This window comes from Sinocyclocheilus rhinocerous, unplaced genomic scaffold (genome assembly GCF_001515625.1).
Source record: "Sinocyclocheilus rhinocerous isolate Xijiao unplaced genomic scaffold, SAMN03320098_v1.1 scaffold310, whole genome shotgun sequence".
Lineage (NCBI taxonomy): Eukaryota > Metazoa > Chordata > Actinopteri > Cypriniformes > Cyprinidae > Sinocyclocheilus > Sinocyclocheilus rhinocerous.
In genome coordinates, this window is record NW_015666531.1 from 22,252 (window position 1) to 44,358 (window position 22,107).

Sequence of the window (22,107 nt, forward strand, 5' to 3'; positions counted from 1 at the left end):
CCCCCCCCATTTAAATTTTTTTTATTAAATTTTTTTTTTTATTAAGTCAAAATGAAAATGAGAAATGTAGACTGAAAAAAGGTTTAATTATATAAAATATTTTATTTCAGTTAACATTTGTTTAAAGTAACAAAAATGTTGTATTTTTTATTCTAGTTTTTTACATTTTTTGTTTTAGTTATCTATGACAAAGTTGTAAACAATCATTCTTCTTGCATATGTGTTTGGTGATGTTAGTAGCACAGAAATGATAGTAGTCTAGTTGAGTATTCTAGGAATTTAGGAAAACCTGCCAGGTAGGTATTTTCACAACATATAAAAAGTTATATTGAGGCACAAGATGATAGAAAATCTTTAGAAAAAAAATAAGACATTTTTTGGAATTTATGTCAAATACTTGGAAGTTGAATTAATATGTTAAAACATCTGTGATCTAGAACAGAAAACTGAGAATCAGGTTTTACAAATTAAAAACAGTGGGATTTATTACATCATATTAGAATTTTTTGCCCTAAACCCCATTCATTTCTGGCACTGACTGTAATATAATGCAAAAAAAAAAAAAAGTTGAACCTCTTAAGTCTAATTAAAAAAATACAAATAATCAGAAAACCTAAAACAACAGGACATGCAGTAATGCAAATTTGTAGGGTAATGTTTTTAATTGCCATCTTTGTTATGACCTTGACATGTTTTTGTGATATTAATTCATAGGATTTTGGTATTTGTTGCAGATTCGCTTTGGTTTGAAAAACAGATCTGTCTCATACTATTAGACAGTGAACATTACTATATATATATTAAGTACATTTAGATTGTTTTTTTTCTGAGCTTGTTTTGTATTTGTGTCTCTGGTTTACATTTCATTTGGTTATTTGTGTTTTGTATTTCTCAGTCCCTGCGAGTGCTGTGTTCCTCAGATCTTAAACCATACATCATCTTCATCAGGCCTCCTCCTCCTCCTCAGGAGCGATTCTCCACCCTGCTGACCAGAGGTAGATTTTTTTGCTCCCTCAGATTCCAGATTTTCAAATAGTTGTATCTCAGCCAAATATTGTCCTATCATAACAAACCATACATCAATGGACAGCTTATTTATTCAGATTTCGGATTATGTATAAATCCCATTTTCGAGAAATTGACCCTTATGACTGGTTTTGTGGTTCAGGGTCACATATATATATATACATATATAGTAAAAATATTTAGTAAATAGTACATATATATTTATACTGTATATAAATAAATGTATATATTTTTTCATTATACATTTTTAATTATGTATGAATTAGGTTTTTGAGAACACAAGTAACATAATATTTCACACCAGATTTCTCTTTGAGCAATTGACAAAACAATAATTATCATGTTTCCTTTGCGCAGCCTGAGGATGTGAGAGAGACCTTGGAGAAAGTGCGTGAGATGGAGCACAGCTACGGTCACTTGTTCGATGCGGTCATCACAAACACCGAGCAGGAGAAGAGCGTCTCTGAGCTGCTGAGACTCATTGACAAACTGGACATCGAGCCGCAGTGGGTCCCTTCAGACTGGGTCAGCTAAAAACACTTTCAGTTCAGAAGAAATGATGTTTTCTGTGTTGAAGGCTCGAAATGTTCTGATGATGAGCCACAAGCGGTGTGTTTGAAATGGCCTGCCAGTACTACTCGTACTATTACTGCAGTTTGCATATTGTGCACAGTATGCTAACTTTTTATGTGTGTGTGTCCGCTTGTTAAAGGAATAGTTCACACCAAAATGAAAATGTCCTCACCTTCAGGTCATCCAATATGTAGATGAGTTTGTTTCTTCATCAGATTTGGAGAAATGCAGCATTGCATCAGTGTCTCAGCAATGGCTCCTCAGCAGTGAATGGGTGCCGTCAGAATGAGAGTCCAAACAGCTGATAAAAACATCACAATAATCCACACTATCATTAAGACGAAATTAAGTTCAAAACATTGTTTCTGGCTAAAATATGAGTCCATAATCCATAATAACAATTCCTCCAGTGAAAAAATGGTCTGGTCTGAATCAGGAGAGAAATTTTCAGCTGAGTTTTATCAGCTGTTTGGACTCTCATTCTGACGGCACCCATTCACTGCAGAGCATCCATTGCTGAGACACTGATGCAATGCTACATTTCTCCAAATCTGATGAAGAAACAAACTCATCTACATCTCAGATGGCCTGAGGGTGAGCGAATTATTTCAGCAAATTTTCATTTTTGGGTGAAATATTCTTTTAAACATACCAATTCATGAGAATCCATAAATTAATGTATTCACATAAATATAGTATGCTGTACATCACGCACAGTACGCAGTACACTATTTTTCCATTCCAAAGAAGCCTAAGATGCTGCAATATAGGTTCTATAAGATTTGTGGAGATTTCTGCAATATTGTTTTATTACAGTATTTTGTGTTTGTAGTATTTGACCTCCAACATTTCCATACCTGTAAAAAAATTAATATATATCTTCAAAATATTTCCTCAGCATGGAGGATATTTGAGAGCAGTTTCATATAGCTTTAAGTCCATTTCCATGTTCTTATAGTAAGGTGATGTATTACACATTAATGACATTGTTGAATGTAAAACTTGTTGAATGTATAATTTGACAATACCTAAATCAAAACTAATGTTAAAATTGTTTTTCATTAAAAAAGTTAAATGGTGTAATGGTATGCAACGCTTGATATTTTGAGTGCAAAACCACTGAAGCAACTCTTTATTTCTTGCTTTAACAATTATTTTTGAAATGAAATGTAGCGAATGTGTGAATTAGATTTTTTTTTTTTTTTGTAAATTTTAATATATTGTTTGATATAATGCATTTACCTTATATGGAAGCCCTTTCTGCCACTGGATAAAAATAAATTGAGAGGTAATACCTTTTTATCTCAATTCTTTTTTTTTTCCTCACAATTGATTTTTTTTGTTTTTGTCAATTTTAATTACACAATTCTGACTTTTTTTCTCACAATTGCCAAATTCTCAAAATTTTGAATTTATATATCACAATTCAAGAAAAATGTCAGAATTGTGATATTAAAAACCTGCTATTACCTTTATTTTTTAATCCTGTGGCAGAAACAAGCTTTCAAAACCTTCAGCTGATTTGAAAAGTTTATGTCAACATGCATTTGCAACCCATTTGAAGTCTACAATGTGAAATACTGAAAGGCTAGGAAATCTCAGCACTTCAACAGTGTACATCACAAAAAAGAATCAACAGAAAATGACCATTTTCAACATTTATTGAAATTAAATTCACAGGAAGTGAAATCTGGGTACACATTTGCACTGAGAACAAACAACTGGGCATGTGGAAGAATCTGGGCTGAGGTTCGGTAAGGATTGTGTCAGCACTGAACGGTTTCTGCAAAAACTCAAGAGAAGTACGGTACGTCACAGAATATTCTCCGTTATCACACACTAGCTAACCGGTTGAACACGCATGCAATAAGACTGGAGCGTGGAATGATCATTTGAATTCATTTGACAGCTTTTCTTTCCTGTTCAAACATAAAAAATCCTTGCACTTGAAACAGTTTCTGGATACACATTTTTACAGCGTCTGTGATATATGTTCTATTCATCCTAAACAAAAAAAACGTGACAGGGCACCAACATACACACAAAACAAGAGCTTCCTCTTTTCATGTGAAGCTCGGCCTTACAGGCACAAAGCATAAATATGACGTGGTTCATTCAAACAGCAGGTCCTCGTCGGCCTCTTCGTTTAGCATGTTCATGGGCTCTGAGATTGGCCCCAGTGCCGCCAAACGCTGGGCGATCTCCTTCTCCGTCCTCTCACGGTGCTGCTTCTTCTTCTCCTGGATCTTCTTGAGCCTGCGATGGGAAAACGGGAGGATCAAGGGTTGGTGGATATTCTGAATATCTGATTTTGGACTGTATTAATATATATTCTATTCATTTATATATTGTTAATATAAAATTTCATTTGAACTGCCAAAAACATTCTATGTCTCCACGGGTGCTTAAAAAGCCTTACGTTTTATTCGATTTGAGGTCATAGAAATCTCTAAAAATGGTGTAACGAAAGTCTAAATTATCATTTTAAGAGATCTTAAATTTGGGGATGGAAAAACAGGAATCACAATGCTGCCTAATGTGATAAACTGCAAAAACAATTGTATTAATTACACTTGAATGCTTTGCCTTTCCAAGGCAAAACACTATCATTAACATGCATTTATGACAAGTGATTACTTATGATAAATTATGAATTTATTTGATGATGTTTCTATTGATATATGTTGCAGATAGTTGTTACAGTACACATTACTCGCTCTGAAAGAGCAGCTGGAAGTAGTAAGACAAAGACCTTTCAAAATAAGAGTCCTGGTGCATTTTGGGATTGTTTATCAAGGAACAAATAAGAACATTACTTAACATGTTTAATATATAGATTTTACTGGTATCAGCACAATAATCTGGTTATTACCATTCTTTAAACAAATTATTATTGTATCGGCAAACTCCAATAACAGTCTACCTCTAATACCTATTGATTTTTTTGCTACATAAACCAATTTAATATATGTGACCCTGGTCTTAAGTCGCTGGGGTATATTTGTAGCAATAGCCAACAATACATTGTATGGGTCAAAATTATTTTTCTTTTATGCCAAAAATCATTAGGATATTAAGTAAAGATCATGTTCCATGAAGATATTTTGTAAATTTCATACCTTAAATATCAAAACTTAATTTTTGATTAGTAATATGCATTGCTAAGGACTTCATTTGGACAACTTTAAAGATGATTTTCTCAATATTTAGATTTTTTTGCTCCCTCAGATTCCAGATTTTCAAATAGTTGTATCTCAGCCAAATAACTAAACCAAAACCATAAAAATCATTCAATTACTGGAAATAAAATAAATGTTAAATTAAACGCAATAAAACAAAACAAAATAAAACCCTGAAACTTATTTCAACTAGTTGACAAGGCAATATTTCTTACTTTCATTTAGTTTAAATACTAAAATAACTGAAATACATAAAACATAGATTATTTAAATAAAAAAATTATATAGATATATTTAAAAGATAATGTCAAAAACACACCAAAATGACTAAAACTTTGATTGCAATTAAAATGAAAACTAAATATAAACTAATTTGAAACTACAATAGTATCTCGAGATTAAAATAACACTGATATAGCTAAAGCAATACATGTTTGAAACAGAAGTATGCTACATTGTCGTCACATGATGTTGCTCTATTGCACTGCGGTCTCACCGGTAGAATTCCTCTCGCTCCCGTTCATCCAGCTCAGTAATGATGTACGTGAGCGTGCGCTCGATCCTGGGAATAATCACTGAGAGGAAAAACATAAGAGCGTCATGTTATAGTGCTTTTAAAGTGCCCCTATTATGGATTTTTGAAAATGACCTTTCATGCTGTGTGTAACACAGATCTAATTAAATGAAAACATGCTGCAAAGTTTTAAATCTGAAAGTGCACTGTGTATAAAGTTATTGTCTCTCAAAAGAAAGAGTCGACTCTGAATCATTGAAACGAGTCGTTTTTAAAACGAATCACAAGCCGTTTCATGTTGACGTCAACATGAAACATTAGCATATTGCCCGCCCACTTGTTGATCTTTTCCAGTTGGTTGAATGAAAATGCTAATTCATTCTTTGCCACTAGGTGCTGCTTTTGGAGCGGTAAAATAGCGGTTTCCCCGGTAACGCTGTACACAAAGCAGCACTGCGCTCACAAACACTGCTTTATCAGGCATTACAGGCATGATGAAATGAAAATGAGACCAATCGGACCAATCACCGCAGACTAGCGTCACGCAAAGGAGGGGTTTGGAAAAATTAATCGTTAAACGAATCGTTTGGGAGTCGTTGAGCAAGTAAGGTAAAAATAAATGCATATTATAAGACAATGAAAGTGTTTTTTGACCTTGCATGCATGTCAACCTGCTGTTGGGGACTCCCAAAACCAAAATATGAACCTTTCATAACCCATAATAGGGGCACTTTAAATGCTTATATACAACTCAGTTTTTATTTGATTGATTGATTAATTATTATAAACTTTATTTTTAGTTTTGTTTTTGCCTAAAAATTATTTTCAGTTTCAAATTTTTTTTTATTTTGGTGCATTATGCTCAATACCATATCAGCAGCCATAACTGTACTTCTAAAATAATTATAAAATAAAACAATAAAGGAAGCCGTTTCATGTTGAAGTCAACATGAAACATTAGCATATTGCCCACCCACTTGTTGATCTTTTCCAGTTGGCTGAATGAAAATGCAAATTCATTCTTTGCCACTAGGTGCCACTTTGGAGCGGTAAAATAGCGGTTTCCCCGGTAACGCTGTACACAAAGCAGCACTGCGCTCACAAACACTGCTTTATCAGGCATTACAGGCGAGATTAAATGAAAATGAGACCAATCGGACCAATCACCGCAGACTAGCGTCACGCAAAGGAGGGGTTTGGAAAAATGAATCGTTGAGCGAATCGTTTGGGAGTCGCTGAGCAAGTAAGGTAAAAATACATGCATATTATAAGACAATGAAAGTGTTTATTGACCTTACATGCATGTCAATCTGTTGTTGGAGACTCCCAAAACCAAAATATGAACATTCATTACATATAATAGGGGCACTTTAAAAGAAGCCTGAAGGTTCATTCTCTTCAGAGGTGGCTGTGAGATCTCACCGTGCTCGATGGCGTTCACACGGCGGTTTGTGATCTTGATGGCCTCGTCCAGCGTCACAAAAGAGGTCTGTAAGTGAATGAATCACATAAGACATTGATTAAAAATGTTCTACATCAAAAAATGAAGATTTGGATACAAATATTCATACCTGCAGTGAGGCCAGCTCTACAAGAAGCTCGACTGCTTTGGCGTAGTTCCTCTTGAGCCGAGACAGCTGCTCTCCACCTCTGGCCAGACCAGTGAGCTCATAACCTGCAGAGAAGAAAAAATACATCAGCAATGATGATGATGTTCAAATGATCTTCAGTATTGTGCTTTTTCACAGATATTTGCTATCACCCTCAGGCCATCCAAGATGCAGATGAGTTTGTTTCTTCATCAGGTTTGGAGAAATGTAGCATTGCATCAGTGTCTCAGCAATGGATGCTCTGCAGTGAATGGGTGCCGTCAGAATGAGAGTCCAAACAGCTGATAAAAAGTAATCCACACCACTCCAGTCCATCAGTTAATGTCTTGTGAAGCCAAAAGCTGCGTGTTTGTAAGAAACGAATCCATCTTTAAGATGGCTTTCACTTCAAACCGTTGCTTCCAGCTAAAATACGAGTCTATAATCTACAATAACACTTCCTCCAGTGAAAAAGTGGTCTGGTCTGAATCAAGAGAGAGATCTGCACAGATCAAGCACCGTTTACAAGCCAAAACAGCTCTAAACAAATATGTGGGTGGATTTTGATGTGAGAGACAACATGAGATGGACTTTCACTGGAGGAAGCGTTATTATGGATTATGGACTCATATTTTAGCCAGAAGTTAAAATGCATTAATAATGGCAAACACGCAGTTTTCACCTGAATAGATGTTAACTGATGGACTGGAGTGGTGTGGATTATTGTGATGTTTTTATCAGCTGTTTGGACTCTCATTCTGACGGCACCCATTCACTGCAGAGCATCCTTTGGTGACACACTGATGCAATGCTCCATTTCTCCAAATTTGATGAAGAAACAAACTCATCTACATCTTGGATGGCCTGAGGGTGAGTACATTTTCATTTTTGGCTGAACTATTGAAGAGAACAGGATTCTTACTGTCTCCTCCCTCCTGGTAATGCTCAAACACCGGTAGAGTAACTCCTGAGAACAAACACAGGTGACACTCATGATGAGGTGAGCAATTACAGAAGAAATCTGCCAGTTTTGTTGTTACTAAAAATGATTTAGCTAGCGAACCTGCAACATTGTCCTTTTTTGCTCTGACCTTCACCTGGGCCTTGTTCACATTCTGAATGACTGTAGTGCTTGATGGGACAGAATTCAAACACATTGAGTGAGATCTGCTATCAGATTCTTCCCGTGATGCATCATAACTATGAAAAACTTAACTACCTGAAGTCACCAGCAGCAAATTTGGCCTCAGCTAATGAAAAGGCGGCTTCTCTCATCACCTCTCCCATCAGCGTCTTAGTCTGAAAGATTAAAAGTCACATCGTTGTTAAGAAGAGAAAAAATGTACTTAGAAAATAATATTAAATTAAAAAATAAGTGACAAAAATAAAGTCAACATGTCAAATAAATAAACATGTCTAAAATAAAAGCATAGGTATGATGTTATACCTCAATGATTTTTCGAAGAATTTGCCGAAATCGCATGGACAGAGCATCAGCTTTCTTCTTCAGCAAATTCCGGCCAGTTTGAGCTCCTTTCAGTCGAGCTTTCATAATGGTCTGGGCCCTGATGCAACACACAATAATACATAACAAACAAACAGCAATATACAGGCCATGAATATATGAAGGGAAATGTATGACTATTTACTAATGCAATTCTCATATGGTTAAATTTTTGGTCGTACTTCCTGAATATGCCTATGTACTTTAGCATTTATTTTATTATTCTAATGTGATTATTTATTTTACATCATTGCGCATTCTTATAGGTTGCAACCACTACATATACTATGTATTTCTGTTCAGTATCTCTCAGTTCTGGTCAGTAGACTGTTGGGCAGTAAAGGGCTCACATGACTGTGAATAATAGCACTTCCTCTTCTGAGTCCACTTAAAATTACTGCAAGATTTAATTTCACTTGATTTATATGAATCCAAAACACATCTTGCATATTGTCATCCATCATATCGAGTTATACATTTAATACTCTACAGACGAAATGTATCTGCGTAATAATATATTGACAACATTGGCAAATATGATATGCGTGTTTATATATATATATATATATATATTGTCAAACACATAAAATACGAAATTTATACAAAATACATCAAATATTTAAAATGCGTACATCTACAATTCAACTACATCAAAACACAATATATACAAATATTAAAGATATTTTATTAACTATTTTTGTAAAACAATGTACATTTAGCGTAATGCAGCAGCTTTCTATGACTCTTTATCTCTGATCAAGTTATAAGTCATAAAACCTAGAGGATGCACGACTCCAGCGCATTCAATGTCGTCTTAGTTCGTGCTTTGAGATTGTAACTGCTTTCTAAAACCATAAACTGCTCAAATATGTTTGCACGATTGAAAATAATGAATCTGATTTGCCTTTATGAGCCCTAATACTCACATTCTAGAGGGAAAAACGTCGATCCGATCTTTTCCGGACATCTTTCTTCTTTATTGAAACGCTGTATCAAACTACTGAGACGCTTTGCTGTTGAAATCGTCGAATAAATCGTTTAAATATAGTACCAGTTTATTTAATATCACGACTAAATGACTATAACACCATCGCTATGACTCTAGTTACAGGACGCAGGATTTGATCAGCTGACTGGAGGTCACGTGATTCCTCCTGAACGCAGCGATTGGTCAGCGTCACTTCCGTACGTAGTGGTATTCACATTTCAAAATAACGCTCAACAGTAATGACGGTAAAGCAATTTTGTTTGGTTTCCCTCAAAATAATTTGCACTTTTATTTAATTTATTTTGCTTAGTGTTTAATTTATTTATTTTAATTTATTATTATTATTTTTACTTTGGCTTGAAGAACTTTTTGACGGTGTTTGGTCTGCTAACAGTACATCCGTGTGTTATCGGAGGATATAAGATGATTTTTTATTTTTTTAAAAAAACGGAACGACCGTAAGAAACAATAAGTATTCTTTATTCTTTATATCTAATCTGTTTTATAGTTAAAATCTCCTCCTAAAAATATGCATAAGTGACTTTTATTTTGAAGTGTGGTTGACAGCGGCCGTGTTGAAGCAGAGTCCCTGTTGTGTTCACTGGTTGGGGCAACTAACACTCGCAGAAAACGAGCGTTTCTAGAGATTTAAAGGGTTTAAAGTGAGCCGATTGTGACACCTGTCAGGTGGGATTGAGTTAACTTTACGTCCGTGCTAGTTTGGCTGATGTTGAGCTCGTTTTTGGGATGATATGAGGGTTTTAATGGCTGCTGTCAAACGACATGTACCGCACGCGCGCATTTACTCCGCACTGATGAACAGATCAATAAATAGATTCATAGATGCCTGAACAGATAGATAGGTAGATGTACTTTTTGATATCTTCAGCGAAATTAATATTTATACATTGTGTAATTTATGTGAACAGTGCAACATTCATCAGAAAATTACACGTTATGCAATAAACAAGATATCTAAAAAAATATATAATAATAATACACTGTTTACAATATACAGAAAACTGTAGACCTGGGGAAAAAAAAGTTTGGGGGAAATTAAATAAATAAATAATAGGCATAAGATTAAAATAAATAATAAAATTATATTGAGATGAAAATAATAATCACATTTTAAAAATACAAATAATACAACTGATTAAAATTTTAAAAAAAAAATACAAATGTATAACGTATAAATGATACATTTAATAAATAGATTGAAATAAAATAACGCAAAGTATTGTAAGTATTGTAGTACATTGTGTAATTTATGTGAACAGTGCAACATTCATCAGAAAATTACACGTTATGCAATAAACAAGATATCTAAAAAAATATATAATAATAATACACTGTTTACAATATACAGAAAACTGTAGACCTGGGGAAAAAAAAGTTTGGGGGAAATTAAATAAATAAATAATAGGCATAAGATTAAAATAAATAATAAAATTATATTGAGATGAAAATAATAATCACATTTTAAAAATACAAATAATACAACTGATTAAAATTTTAAAAAAAAAATACAAATGTATAACGTATAAATGATACATTTAATAAATAGATTGAAATAAAATAACGCAAAGTATTGTACTATATTGAGCAGTGTTATTTTAATTTAATTCTTTTTATTATTATTTTAAATACGTTTTTATTTTTGTGTTTATATTTTATTTATTATTTAGTATATTTGTTGTGTGTTTTGTTAGTTTTAGTAGTTTGTTGTATATATATATATATAGTTATTTTTTGTTATTTTGATAGTGAGTAGCAAAGATATTTTTTGAATTATTTAAAAAAATAATAACTTGATACAAACGAAATATTTTCTAAGTCATATTTAGAATATAAATGTATTTTTTTACAGTATAAATTGGTTCTTTATACATGAAAATATATAGCTGCCTTTTCAATTTTAGAATGGGGTCCCTCACATCAGAATGATCATACTTGGGTTTGCGTGGCATCTAAAATATTAATTTTTTTATTTAAAAAAAACAACAAAAACAAACAAACACTAGCTTTCTATTTTTTCTATTCTATCTACTTGTTTTTCTTTGTGTGTGTGTATAATATATATATATATATATATATATATATATACACCTTGCTACGTGTACTGCGTTAGGCTAACCGAGACTTGTCATTTGCACTTATATATTGTTGCTCTTTTGTTAGTTTTGACTGCTTTTATTGTCCTCATTTGTAAGTCGCTTTGGATAAAAGTGTCTGCTAAATGACTAAATAAAAAATAAATAAATAATAAAAAAGATTGAAAAGCATTTGACTACGTATCTAATAGGACTAATGGTAAAATAATCAGACGTCAGATCTGAAAAAGATGAATGCAGTTAGTCTTGTGCTCAATAAAGAATTGCTAGTCGTCACCTGCATTGGTTTGATATGGTCTCATTGTATATTTTGAACAAGCTTTTGTCTTCAAAGTCACATAAAAAACAACAAAAAAGTACATTTCAAAAACCTCAAATTTAAAAAAATGGTTATTTTGAAAATAATTTTAAATTAAATCTATAAAAATAATTTACAAACAAAAAAATATATATGCAAGTCAAGACATAAAGTAAATAAAAGCGTAGGAGTGATGTTGTGCATGTATTGTGTTGCGCAGAGATGCCGGGCCTCAGCTGTAGGTTTTATCAGCACCGCTTCCCCGAGGTGGAGGATGTGGTGATGGTGAACGTGCGCTCCATCGCTGAGATGGGTGCGTATGTCAGTCTGCTGGAGTACAACAACATCGAGGGCATGATCCTGCTGAGCGAACTGTCCCGCAGACGCATCCGCTCCATCAACAAACTCATCCGCATCGGACGCAACGAATGTGTGGTGGTCATCAGAGTGGACAAAGAGAAGGGTGAGTCTGTCACAAACACAAGCATCTATGCAGAGAGAGAGAGAGAGAGAGGTTCAGTCAGGGTCAGAATCAGACATTCACTTCTCCATTCAGGAATTTGTTGATTTTATCATTACTTTATTAATTGTATCTGTGTTGTCTTTAATGTCAGATACTTAAATTTAACCAATCACTTAAATCGATCAGAACTCTTTAAACTGTTACCAATAACAACAAACTTCAAAAATAATTCATACATACACTACCATTCAAAATTTTTAAATAAGATTTTTTCATTTTTTTATTTATGCATTTATTTTTTGAGAAAGGAATTAATGCTTTTATTCAGCAAGGATGCATTAAATGGATCAAAAGTGACAGTAAAGACATTTATGTTACAACAATTTCTATTTCAGATAAATGCTGTTCTTTTGAACTTCGAACTTGTAAACTTTCTATTCATCTGTGAATCCTGAAAACTAAAATGTGTCACGGTTTTCACAAAAAATAGTCACTGTTTTCAACATGATTATGTTGTCAAATTTCAACATAATCAGAAATGTTTCTTGAGCAGCAAATCAGCATATTAACATGATTTCTGAAGGATCATGTGACACTGAAGACTGGAGTAATGATGCTGAAAATACAGCTTTGATCACAGGAATAAATTACATTTGACTATATATATTCATATCGAAAACAGTTATTTTAAATTGTAATAATATTGCACAATATTACTTTTGTAATTCAACTTTTTTTATTGTTCAACAGTCAAAACTTCGTACATCACCACAGTATTCAATATTCACCTTTCCAACCAATGACATATTCACCCACTAGTCACCATCAATGTAATAAAACAAAAGCACGTGGAAATTTAACAGTTGTTAAGGAGTCCTGCTCATCAATCACACCATTTTTATATGCTGCCAAAAATGATCCCATGTTTTTTTCATTTCTCCCTCACTCTGCAGTCTCCCCAACATGCACTCATATGATGCAATTTCAATCATCCCATCAATCCAATCTTTCAAATCTGGGGTTTTGGGGCATTTCCAATTGCGCAAGATCATACTGGCAGCTGTGATACAACCAATCTTAATAAGGGTAAAAGCATTTTTTGCTATATTAGGTACAGCTGATTTATCTCCAAGAAGGCATAATTGTGGTTCCACAGGTAAATTAAAGCCCAACCACTCTTCAGGTATTCTCAGAATTTTACGCCAGAATGGCTGAACTAAAGAACATTCCCAAATCATATGCAAATAAGTGACATCTTCTTCCTTACATTTCCAACATACATATAATCCTGCCAGCATCGTCTTTAGCTTCCGTTAACATTAAAAAATTAAGCCTCTTATTTATTAGGATCATTACCCCATTTTGTTTGCTCGTAAATGATGGATAAAATACATGTCCCAACCAATCTCGTTTGAATTTTAGTGCTTCATTATCTGTTACATGGCTTTCTTGCACAAAAGCAACATCTACTTGTTTATGTTTGAGATATGACAGGACTTTTTTCTTTTAATTGGGCTTCCACATCCGTTAATGTTGCTACTTTAATGCTACACCAATCAGCTGTTTACAAATTCTGTTATATCAGTTATACTTTTAAAAAAACACAAAACTCATATGGCTGCAATACATCATTATTGTCGATTATGATGAGAGAATTTGTGAGCACACAGATTTGTTGAGCACACACTCAACAAAACATTTTAAGCGCTGAACACTTTAAACGCATCTGATTGGCTCGTTTTCAGTGCTGACCAATCTAAACAGTGCATTGTCATCGAAGGCATTTACAATGGCATCGCTTCATTGTAAATGAAGCCACCATTCATTTCCAGCCCTGGTTTTACATTTGACCGTTTTGACATGTTTTTCTTCTTTAGGATACATTGATTTGTCCAAGAGAAGAGTGTCTCCGGAAGAAGCCATCAAGTGTGAGGATAAATTCACCAAATCTAAAACAGTGAGTATGCATATTGAAAATGGAAGTAAAAGGTAATGTTTTTGTGGTTTGATGTTGTTGTGGTTGTTGTGCTGCAGGTGTACAGTATTTTACGGCATGTGGCTGAAGTGTTGGAGTACACTAAAGACGAACAGCTGGAGAGTTTGTTCCAGCGAACCGCTTGGGTGTTTGACGAGAAATACAAGAAACCCGGTTACGGCGCCTATGACGTCTTCAAACAGGCCGTGTCGTGAGTGTTCAACATAGATGCAAACTCCTCAACTTTCACTTTTTTGAGATCAAAATAGGTCACCTATGAGATTTGCTTAGATCCAATGAGAAAGTGTTTTTTTCCTTGTGTCTTACAAGGGTAAATAAAGAACTGGGGCCGGTTGCAGACTGGTTATAACTTTTTTAATTCAGTTATGAAAGGGTAGATTGGTCTTCTTTGTATTGGGAAAGTAAGACTGGTAACCACTTGAGAATTGCTAGGAAGTTTTGTATAGTATTTTCTTTACCCTTTACTTCAAAAACTATGTCTAAAAAGGGTAATATTTTATGTATTTGAGGTCTGAGATGTGGGAACAGTGAAGAGAAGGGGGGGCAAACATTTTGCATTTTAGGTCAGCATTGCCGTCTAATCAGCCAATATTGTCTTAAATAGCCTGCATAGCACTTCATCTTTTATATCAAAGGGTTTTGACCAAATGTATTCAATCTTGATTTTTGTAAAATGTTGAGTAAAGGTGTGTGTGTGTGTGAGTGAGTGAGTGAGTGAGTGTGTGAGTGAGTGAGTGAGGGCGTGTGAGTGAGTGAGTGAGTGTGTGTGAGTGAGTGAGTGAGTGTGTGAGTGAGTGAGTGAGGGCGTGTGAGTGAGTGAGTGAGTGTGTGTGAGTGAGTGAGTGAGTGTGTGAGTGAGTGAGTGAGGGCGTGTGAGTGAGTGAGTGAGTGTGTGTGAGTGAGTGAGTGAGTGTGTGAGTGAGTGAGTGAGGGCGTGTGAGTGAGTGAGTGAGTGTGTGTGAGTGAGTGAGTGAGTGTGTGAGTGAGTGAGTGAGGGCGTGTGAGTGAGTGAGTGAGTGTGTGTGAGTGAGTGAGTGAGTGTGTGAGTGAGTGAGTGAGGGCGTGTGAGTGAGTGAGTGAGTGTGTGTGAGTGAGTGAGTGAGTGTGTGAGTGAGTGAGTGAGGGCGTGTGAGTGAGTGAGTGAGTGTGTGTGAGTGAGTGAGTGAGTGTGTGAGTGAGTGAGTGAGGGCGTGTGAGTGAGTGAGTGAGTGTGTGTGAGTGAGTGAGTGAGTGTGTGAGTGAGTGAGTGAGGGCGTGTGAGTGAGTGAGTGAGTGTGTGTGAGTGAGTGAGTGAGTGTGTGAGTGAGTGAGTGAGGGCGTGTGAGTGAGTGAGTGAGTGTGTGTGAGTGAGTGAGTGAGTGTGTGAGTGAGTGAGTGAGGGCGTGTGAGTGAGTGAGTGAGTGTGTGTGAGTGAGTGAGTGAGTGTGTGAGTGAGTGAGTGAGGGCGTGTGAGTGAGTGAGTGAGTGTGTGTGAGTGAGTGAGTGAGTGTGTGAGTGAGTGAGTGAGGGCGTGTGAGTGAGTGAGTGAGTGTGTGTGAGTGAGTGAGTGAGTGTGTGAGTGAGTGAGTGAGGGCGTGTGAGTGAGTGAGTGAGTGTGTGTGAGTGAGTGAGTGAGTGTGTGAGTGAGTGAGTGAGGGCGTGTGAGTGAGTGAGTGAGTGTGTGTGAGTGAGTGAGTGAGTGTGTGAGTGAGTGAGTGAGGGCGTGTGAGTGAGTGAGTGAGTGTGTGTGAGTGAGTGAGTGAGTGTGTGAGTGAGTGAGTGAGGGCGTGTGAGTGAGTGAGTGAGTGTGTGTGAGTGAGTGAGTGAGTGTGTGAGTGAGTGAGTGAGGGCGTGTGAGTGAGTGAGTGAGTGTGTGTGAGTGAGTGAGTGAGTGTGTGAGTGAGTGAGTGAGGGCGTGTGAGTGAGTGAGTGAGTGTGTGTGAGTGAGTGAGTGAGTGTGTGAGTGAGTGAGTGAGGGCGTGTGAGTGAGTGAGTGAGTGTGTGTGAGTGAGTGAGTGAGTGTGTGAGTGAGTGAGTGAGGGCGTGTGAGTGAGTGAGTGAGTGTGTGTGAGTGAGTGAGTGAGTGTGTGAGTGAGTGAGTGAGGGCGTGTGAGTGAGTGAGTGAGTGTGTGTGAGTGAGTGAGTGAGTGTGTGAGTGAGTGAGTGAGGGCGTGTGAGTGAGTGAGTGAGTGTGTGTGAGTGAGTGAGTGAGTGTGTGAGTGAGTGAGTGAGGGCGTGTGAGTGAGTGAGTGAGTGTGTGTGAGTGAGTGAGTGAGTGTGTGAGTGAGTGAGTGAGGGCGTGTGAGTGAGTGAGTGAGTGTGTGTGAGTGAGTGAGTGAGTGTGTGAGTGAGTGAGTGAGGGCGTGTGAGTGAGTGAGTGAGTGTGTGTGAGTGAGTGAGTGAGTGTGTGAGTGAGTGAGTGAGGGCGTGTGAGTGAGTGAGTGAGTGTGTGTGAGTGAGTGAGTGAGTGTGTGAGTGAGTGAGTGAGGGCGTGTGAGTGAGTGAGTGAGTGTGTGTGAGTGAGTGAGTGAGTGTGTGAGTGAGTGAGTGAGGGCGTGTGAGTGAGTGAGTGAGTGTGTGTGAGTGAGTGAGTGAGTGTGTGAGTGAGTGAGTGAGGGCGTGTGAGTGAGTGAGTGAGTGTGTGTGAGTGAGTGAGTGAGTGTGTGAGTGAGTGAGTGAGGGCGTGTGAGTGAGTGAGTGAGTGTGTGTGAGTGAGTGAGTGAGTGTGTGAGTGAGTGAGTGAGGGCGTGTGAGTGAGTGAGTGAGTGTGTGTGAGTGAGTGAGTGAGTGTGTGAGTGAGTGAGTGAGGGCGTGTGAGTGAGTGAGTGAGTGTGTGTGAGTGAGTGAGTGAGTGTGTGAGTGAGTGAGTGAGGGCGTGTGAGTGAGTGAGTGAGTGTGTGTGAGTGAGTGAGTGAGTGTGTGAGTGAGTGAGTGAGGGCGTGTGAGTGAGTGAGTGAGTGTGTGTGAGTGAGTGAGTGAGTGTGTGAGTGAGTGAGTGAGGGCGTGTGAGTGAGTGAGTGAGTGTGTGTGAGTGAGTGAGTGAGTGTGTGAGTGAGTGAGTGAGGGCGTGTGAGTGAGTGAGTGAGTGTGTGTGAGTGAGTGAGTGAGTGTGTGAGTGAGTGAGTGAGGGCGTGTGAGTGAGTGAGTGAGTGTGTGTGAGTGAGTGAGTGAGTGTGTGAGTGAGTGAGTGAGGGCGTGTGAGTGAGTGAGTGAGTGTGTGTGAGTGAGTGAGTGAGTGTGTGAGTGAGTGAGTGAGGGCGTGTGAGTGAGTGAGTGAGTGTGTGTGAGTGAGTGAGTGAGTGTGTGAGTGAGTGAGTGAGGGCGTGTGAGTGAGTGAGTGAGTGTGTGTGAGTGAGTGAGTGAGTGTGTGAGTGAGTGAGTGAGGGCGTGTGAGTGAGTGAGTGAGTGTGTGTGAGTGAGTGAGTGAGTGTGTGAGTGAGTGAGTGAGGGCGTGTGAGTGAGTGAGTGAGTGTGTGTGAGTGAGTGAGTGAGTGTGTGAGTGAGTGAGTGAGGGCGTGTGAGTGAGTGAGTGAGTGTGTGTGAGTGAGTGAGTGAGTGTGTGAGTGAGTGAGTGAGGGCGTGTGAGTGAGTGAGTGAGTGTGTGTGAGTGAGTGAGTGAGTGTGTGAGTGAGTGAGTGAGGGCGTGTGAGTGAGTGAGTGAGTGTGTGTGAGTGAGTGAGTGAGTGTGTGAGTGAGTGAGTGAGGGCGTGTGAGTGAGTGAGTGAGTGTGTGTGAGTGAGTGAGTGAGTGTGTGAGTGAGTGAGTGAGGGCGTGTGAGTGAGTGAGTGAGTGTGTGTGAGTGAGTGAGTGAGTGTGTGAGTGAGTGAGTGAGGGCGTGTGAGTGAGTGAGTGAGTGTGTGTGAGTGAGTGAGTGAGTGTGTGAGTGAGTGAGTGAGGGCGTGTGAGTGAGTGAGTGAGTGTGTGTGAGTGAGTGAGTGAGTGTGTGAGTGAGTGAGTGAGGGCGTGTGAGTGAGTGAGTGAGTGTGTGTGAGTGAGTGAGTGAGTGTGTGAGTGAGTGAGTGAGTGTGTGTGTGTGTGTGTGTGGAGCATGCCCCCAATTCGCGCAATGTTCTCACCTTTTTTCCCCTTTACCTGTTTGTATCTCTGGTTCAAGCACTGAAAACAAAGCAAGAGTCTTAAGTGAACATGAATATGTTTTGCTTATTTACTCTGGCTTTATTTCCAGCGATCCGTCCATCCTGGACGGTTTGGATCTGACAGAGGAGGAGAGGGACGTGCTCATCGACAACATCAACAGACGCCTCACCCCACAGGCTGTCAAAATCAGAGCGGGTACTCATCATAAAAATCTGTTGCACTTTTCACCATGCAGAAAATCCCAGTGCAAAGTAATTAAGTATTTTAATTAGTTTCAAACTTTTTTATTTTATTTTGTGGAGTAAAAAAAAAACATTAATTATTTATTAATAATATTTGTTATATTAGTACTTTTATGATTTATATAAAAGCAAATGAATAACAAATAATTTAATTTTATAATTTTTGTTTCCAGTCTGTAATCCACAACCATAACAAGTGTGTGTGTATATATATATATATACTTCTCTTTTTAAATATTCTCTGTAATTTTTAAATGTTTTCAAATGCAAATTCAATGAGTTTAAACAATTTGTACGTATACTGCTGCTCAAAATATTAAAGTCAGTAAAAAAATTTTTTAAATAAATTAATTTTATTCAGCAAGGAATTGATCAAAAGGGACACTAAAATGTTTATAATGTTAGAAAAGATTTCTTTTTCATATCTGACAACTTTCTATTCATCAAAGAATCCTGAAAAAAATATGAACTGTTTTCAGCATTGATAAAAAAAAATTGAGAACTGTCATTTTAAAGTGTTTCACAATATTATTTTTGAATGCCAAAATTTTTAACTGTAGTGTTTATATATAAAAATATATTTAGAAGAAAAGTCACTCTTTAGAAAATTCTCTCAGATCCATCGAACACTCTATGAAGCAAAGCTTTTCATTGTTTTTTTAAAAATGTATTTTAAGGTTCAAAGAAGAAAAAACAAATTAATAAATACACAATAAAAAGCAGATTGAAATAAATAAAAATTGGATTAAAATCATAATAAAACTCATTAAAATAAAAATTGTTTTTACTAAATAATAAATAAAATTACTAAAATAAACAATAAAAACATTTCATTAAAATTAGTACAAAGTAAAAAAAAAAATGAAGAAATATTTTGTTCTCCCTTTTATATGCCATACATTATCTTCATGTGTGTTCAGAGTGATGTTTGCTTTGTCCCACGGACAGATATTGAGGTGGCGTGTTATGGATATGAAGGCATTGATGCTGTCAAAGACGCACTGAGGGCGGGGCTTAACTGCTCCACAGAGGCCATGCCAATCAAGGTGAGATCCACTTCCTTTATATCCAGTTCTAGCAGATTCTGTGATTATAATCATGCGACGATTTCCTTCCAGATCAACCTGATAGCACCGCCGCGGTACGTCATGACCACCACCACTCTGGAGCGCACAGAGGGTCTGTCAGTGCTCAACCAGGCCATGACCGCCATCAAGGAGCGCATCGAGGAGAAGCGAGGAGTCTTCAATGTCCAGATGGAGGTCAGACACTTTAGAGCTTCATACATGTTCTAAATAGCATGGAATATACTTGATCTTTAAAGAACAAACACATGCTCGAGTTCAGACAAAAACCAAAGGAAACACAAAATATATTAAAATCTCTGATTGCATCCTCATGCATGAATGTTTCTCATCATGCAATATACATGATATTATTTACAATATACAGTAGATCAGGGGTTTTCAAACTGGCATCTGGACCAAGCTTAAAGAAAACAGTGTAAAAAATTAAGAAAGAAAGAAAAACTCTTAAGCAAAACATGATTAGGTCAAAGTGTCTGAATAATTTGTGGTCCCAAATTTTTATCAATTTTACTGGTAGTCCACTGTATGAAGAATTTTTTGGGTATAATATGTCAGAGATTACTTTATTTTAATATCCTCACTTACTTACATAAATGAACTATAGTGTCCTTCACCCACTATTAAAAAAGTATCAAAAATAATATCTGGTGTCTGAATAATTTTTGGTTTGACTGTATATACATGCATACAATTAATAATAAATATTAGTAAGATGTGACCCTGGAGCACAAAACCAGTCATAAGGGTCGATTTTTCGAAATTGAGATTTCTACATCATCTGAAAGCTGAATAAATAATCTTTCCATTGATGTATGGTTTGTTAGGAGAGGACAATATTTGGCTGAGATACAACTATTTGAAAATCTGGAATCTGAGGGTGCAAAAAAATCAAAATATTGAGAAAATCATCTTTAAAGTTGTCCAAATTAAGTCCTTAGCAATGCATATTACTAATCAAAAATTAAGTTTTGATATATTTACGGTAAGAAATTTACAAAATATCTTCATGGAACATGATCTTTACTTAATATCCTAATGATTTTTGACATAACAGAAAAATCGATAATTTTGACCCATACAATGTATTTTTGGCTATTGCTACAAATATACCCCAGCGACTTAAGACTGCTTTTGTGCTCCAGGTTCACATATTGGTACATAAAAATATTCAAATAAATACAAATTAATTAAAATAACAGTAATAATAATAAAATAAAATAAAAAAGATTAAAAATTTTAAAAATGGATTAAAATGAATAAATACATGGTACCAATTGTAAATAATAATTATATTTTTTAAATTCTTTCAGATCCATTGAACACTCTGTGAAGCAATGCTTTCTTAAACTATATATTTTTTTTCATTTAAAAAAAAAAAAAAGGATTAAAATAAAAGCATAGTGCAGTACTATAGCGAGTAGAAAAAAAACACAAAAATCCAATGCAGTATATAAGCACATTTCAAGTATTTGCTCTGATTGCGTGTTTGTCTTCAGCCTAAAGTGGTGACGGACACAGACGAGACAGAACTGCAGCGGCAGCTCGAGCGTCTGGAGCGAGAGAACGCAGAGGTGGACGGCGATGACGACGCTGAGGAGATGGAGGCCAAAACAGACGAGTAGATCAACAAGTGCTTCAGATGCTGCAGCTGATTCACTTTTACACAAACATAACGCTGATTTCTGAACCGGTGGCCTTTCAACCCTTCACTACTCTGATCAATCTTAACATTTGTGCTGATTCAGCGATGCAGAGGGAAGACTGCTGGTGATTTTCTGTGAAGAAAAACCTGTTTCTCAATCTCAGTCAAATTCTGGAAAGTTGTTGGAAGTTTTGTATTATTTAGCATCTGTATTTACATATTGACATGCTGCAAAGCTACTGTTAAATAATATTTGAAAGTACGTATTGTGAGTGAAAATTTTGCTCAAAATATCTAACCGAAAACATACTTGAGTGAAAGAAAGGCAGTACAACTTTACATTGTACTTAAGCGTTAAAAAATATAAAACGGCAAAAAAAAAAACTAGAAACCTTTTTTTTAATATATTATAGTAAAATTATTTATTTAAAAAAAAATTTCAAATACAGTATTTATTAAAGTGATTATATAATTTTTTATTAATTATTAAATGCCAAATGAATAAATTAAAATGTTTTGTCAGACAGACACAAGCAAGGTTTGGTTGAGGAGAGAGAAGAAAAAAAAACTACATTTCTTTGGTTTGGTTGTTTTTCCCAGCAAATATTTATGTGAATATAGAATAGAATGTAAATAATTTGATTAATATTAATTTCTTGACAGCCCAATTATTATTAAATTAAATTCGTTATTAGTGCATAATGTATGTAGTGCTGTCAAACAATTAATCGCATCTAAAATAAAAGTTTTTATGTGATATGTGTGTGTACTGTGTATATTAATTATGTATAAATGCACACACATACAATATATA

General features: G+C 36.2%; 2 protein-coding genes across 2 annotated transcripts; one reads left to right on the top strand and one right to left on the bottom strand.

Moving 5' to 3' along the window:
• Positions 1 to 3,242: 3,242 nt before the first annotated feature.
• Positions 3,243 to 9,543, bottom strand: LOC107732495 (V-type proton ATPase subunit D). Its single transcript, XM_016543846.1, has 9 exons — positions 9,312 to 9,543; positions 8,329 to 8,446; positions 8,101 to 8,180; positions 7,945 to 8,012; positions 7,804 to 7,848; positions 6,864 to 6,967; positions 6,715 to 6,781; positions 5,275 to 5,353; positions 3,243 to 3,855 (listed from the first exon to the last, which is right to left on the bottom strand). The coding sequence occupies exons 1-9, from the start codon at positions 9,350 to 9,352 to the stop codon at positions 3,711 to 3,713; spliced, it is 747 nt and encodes a 248-aa protein (XP_016399332.1). The 5' UTR covers positions 9,353 to 9,543; the 3' UTR covers positions 3,243 to 3,710.
• Positions 9,544 to 9,946: 403 nt separating this feature from the next.
• Positions 9,947 to 21,462, top strand: LOC107732494 (eukaryotic translation initiation factor 2 subunit 1-like). The gene is made up of 8 exons (XM_016543844.1): positions 9,947 to 10,060; positions 12,006 to 12,248; positions 14,126 to 14,205; positions 14,283 to 14,434; positions 18,410 to 18,516; positions 19,512 to 19,609; positions 19,682 to 19,825; positions 21,148 to 21,462. Exons 2-8 carry the CDS (start codon positions 12,008 to 12,010, stop codon positions 21,271 to 21,273), a joined length of 948 nt encoding a protein of 315 aa, XP_016399330.1. The 5' UTR covers positions 9,947 to 10,060; positions 12,006 to 12,007; the 3' UTR covers positions 21,274 to 21,462.
• Positions 21,463 to 22,107: the final 645 nt, after the last annotated feature.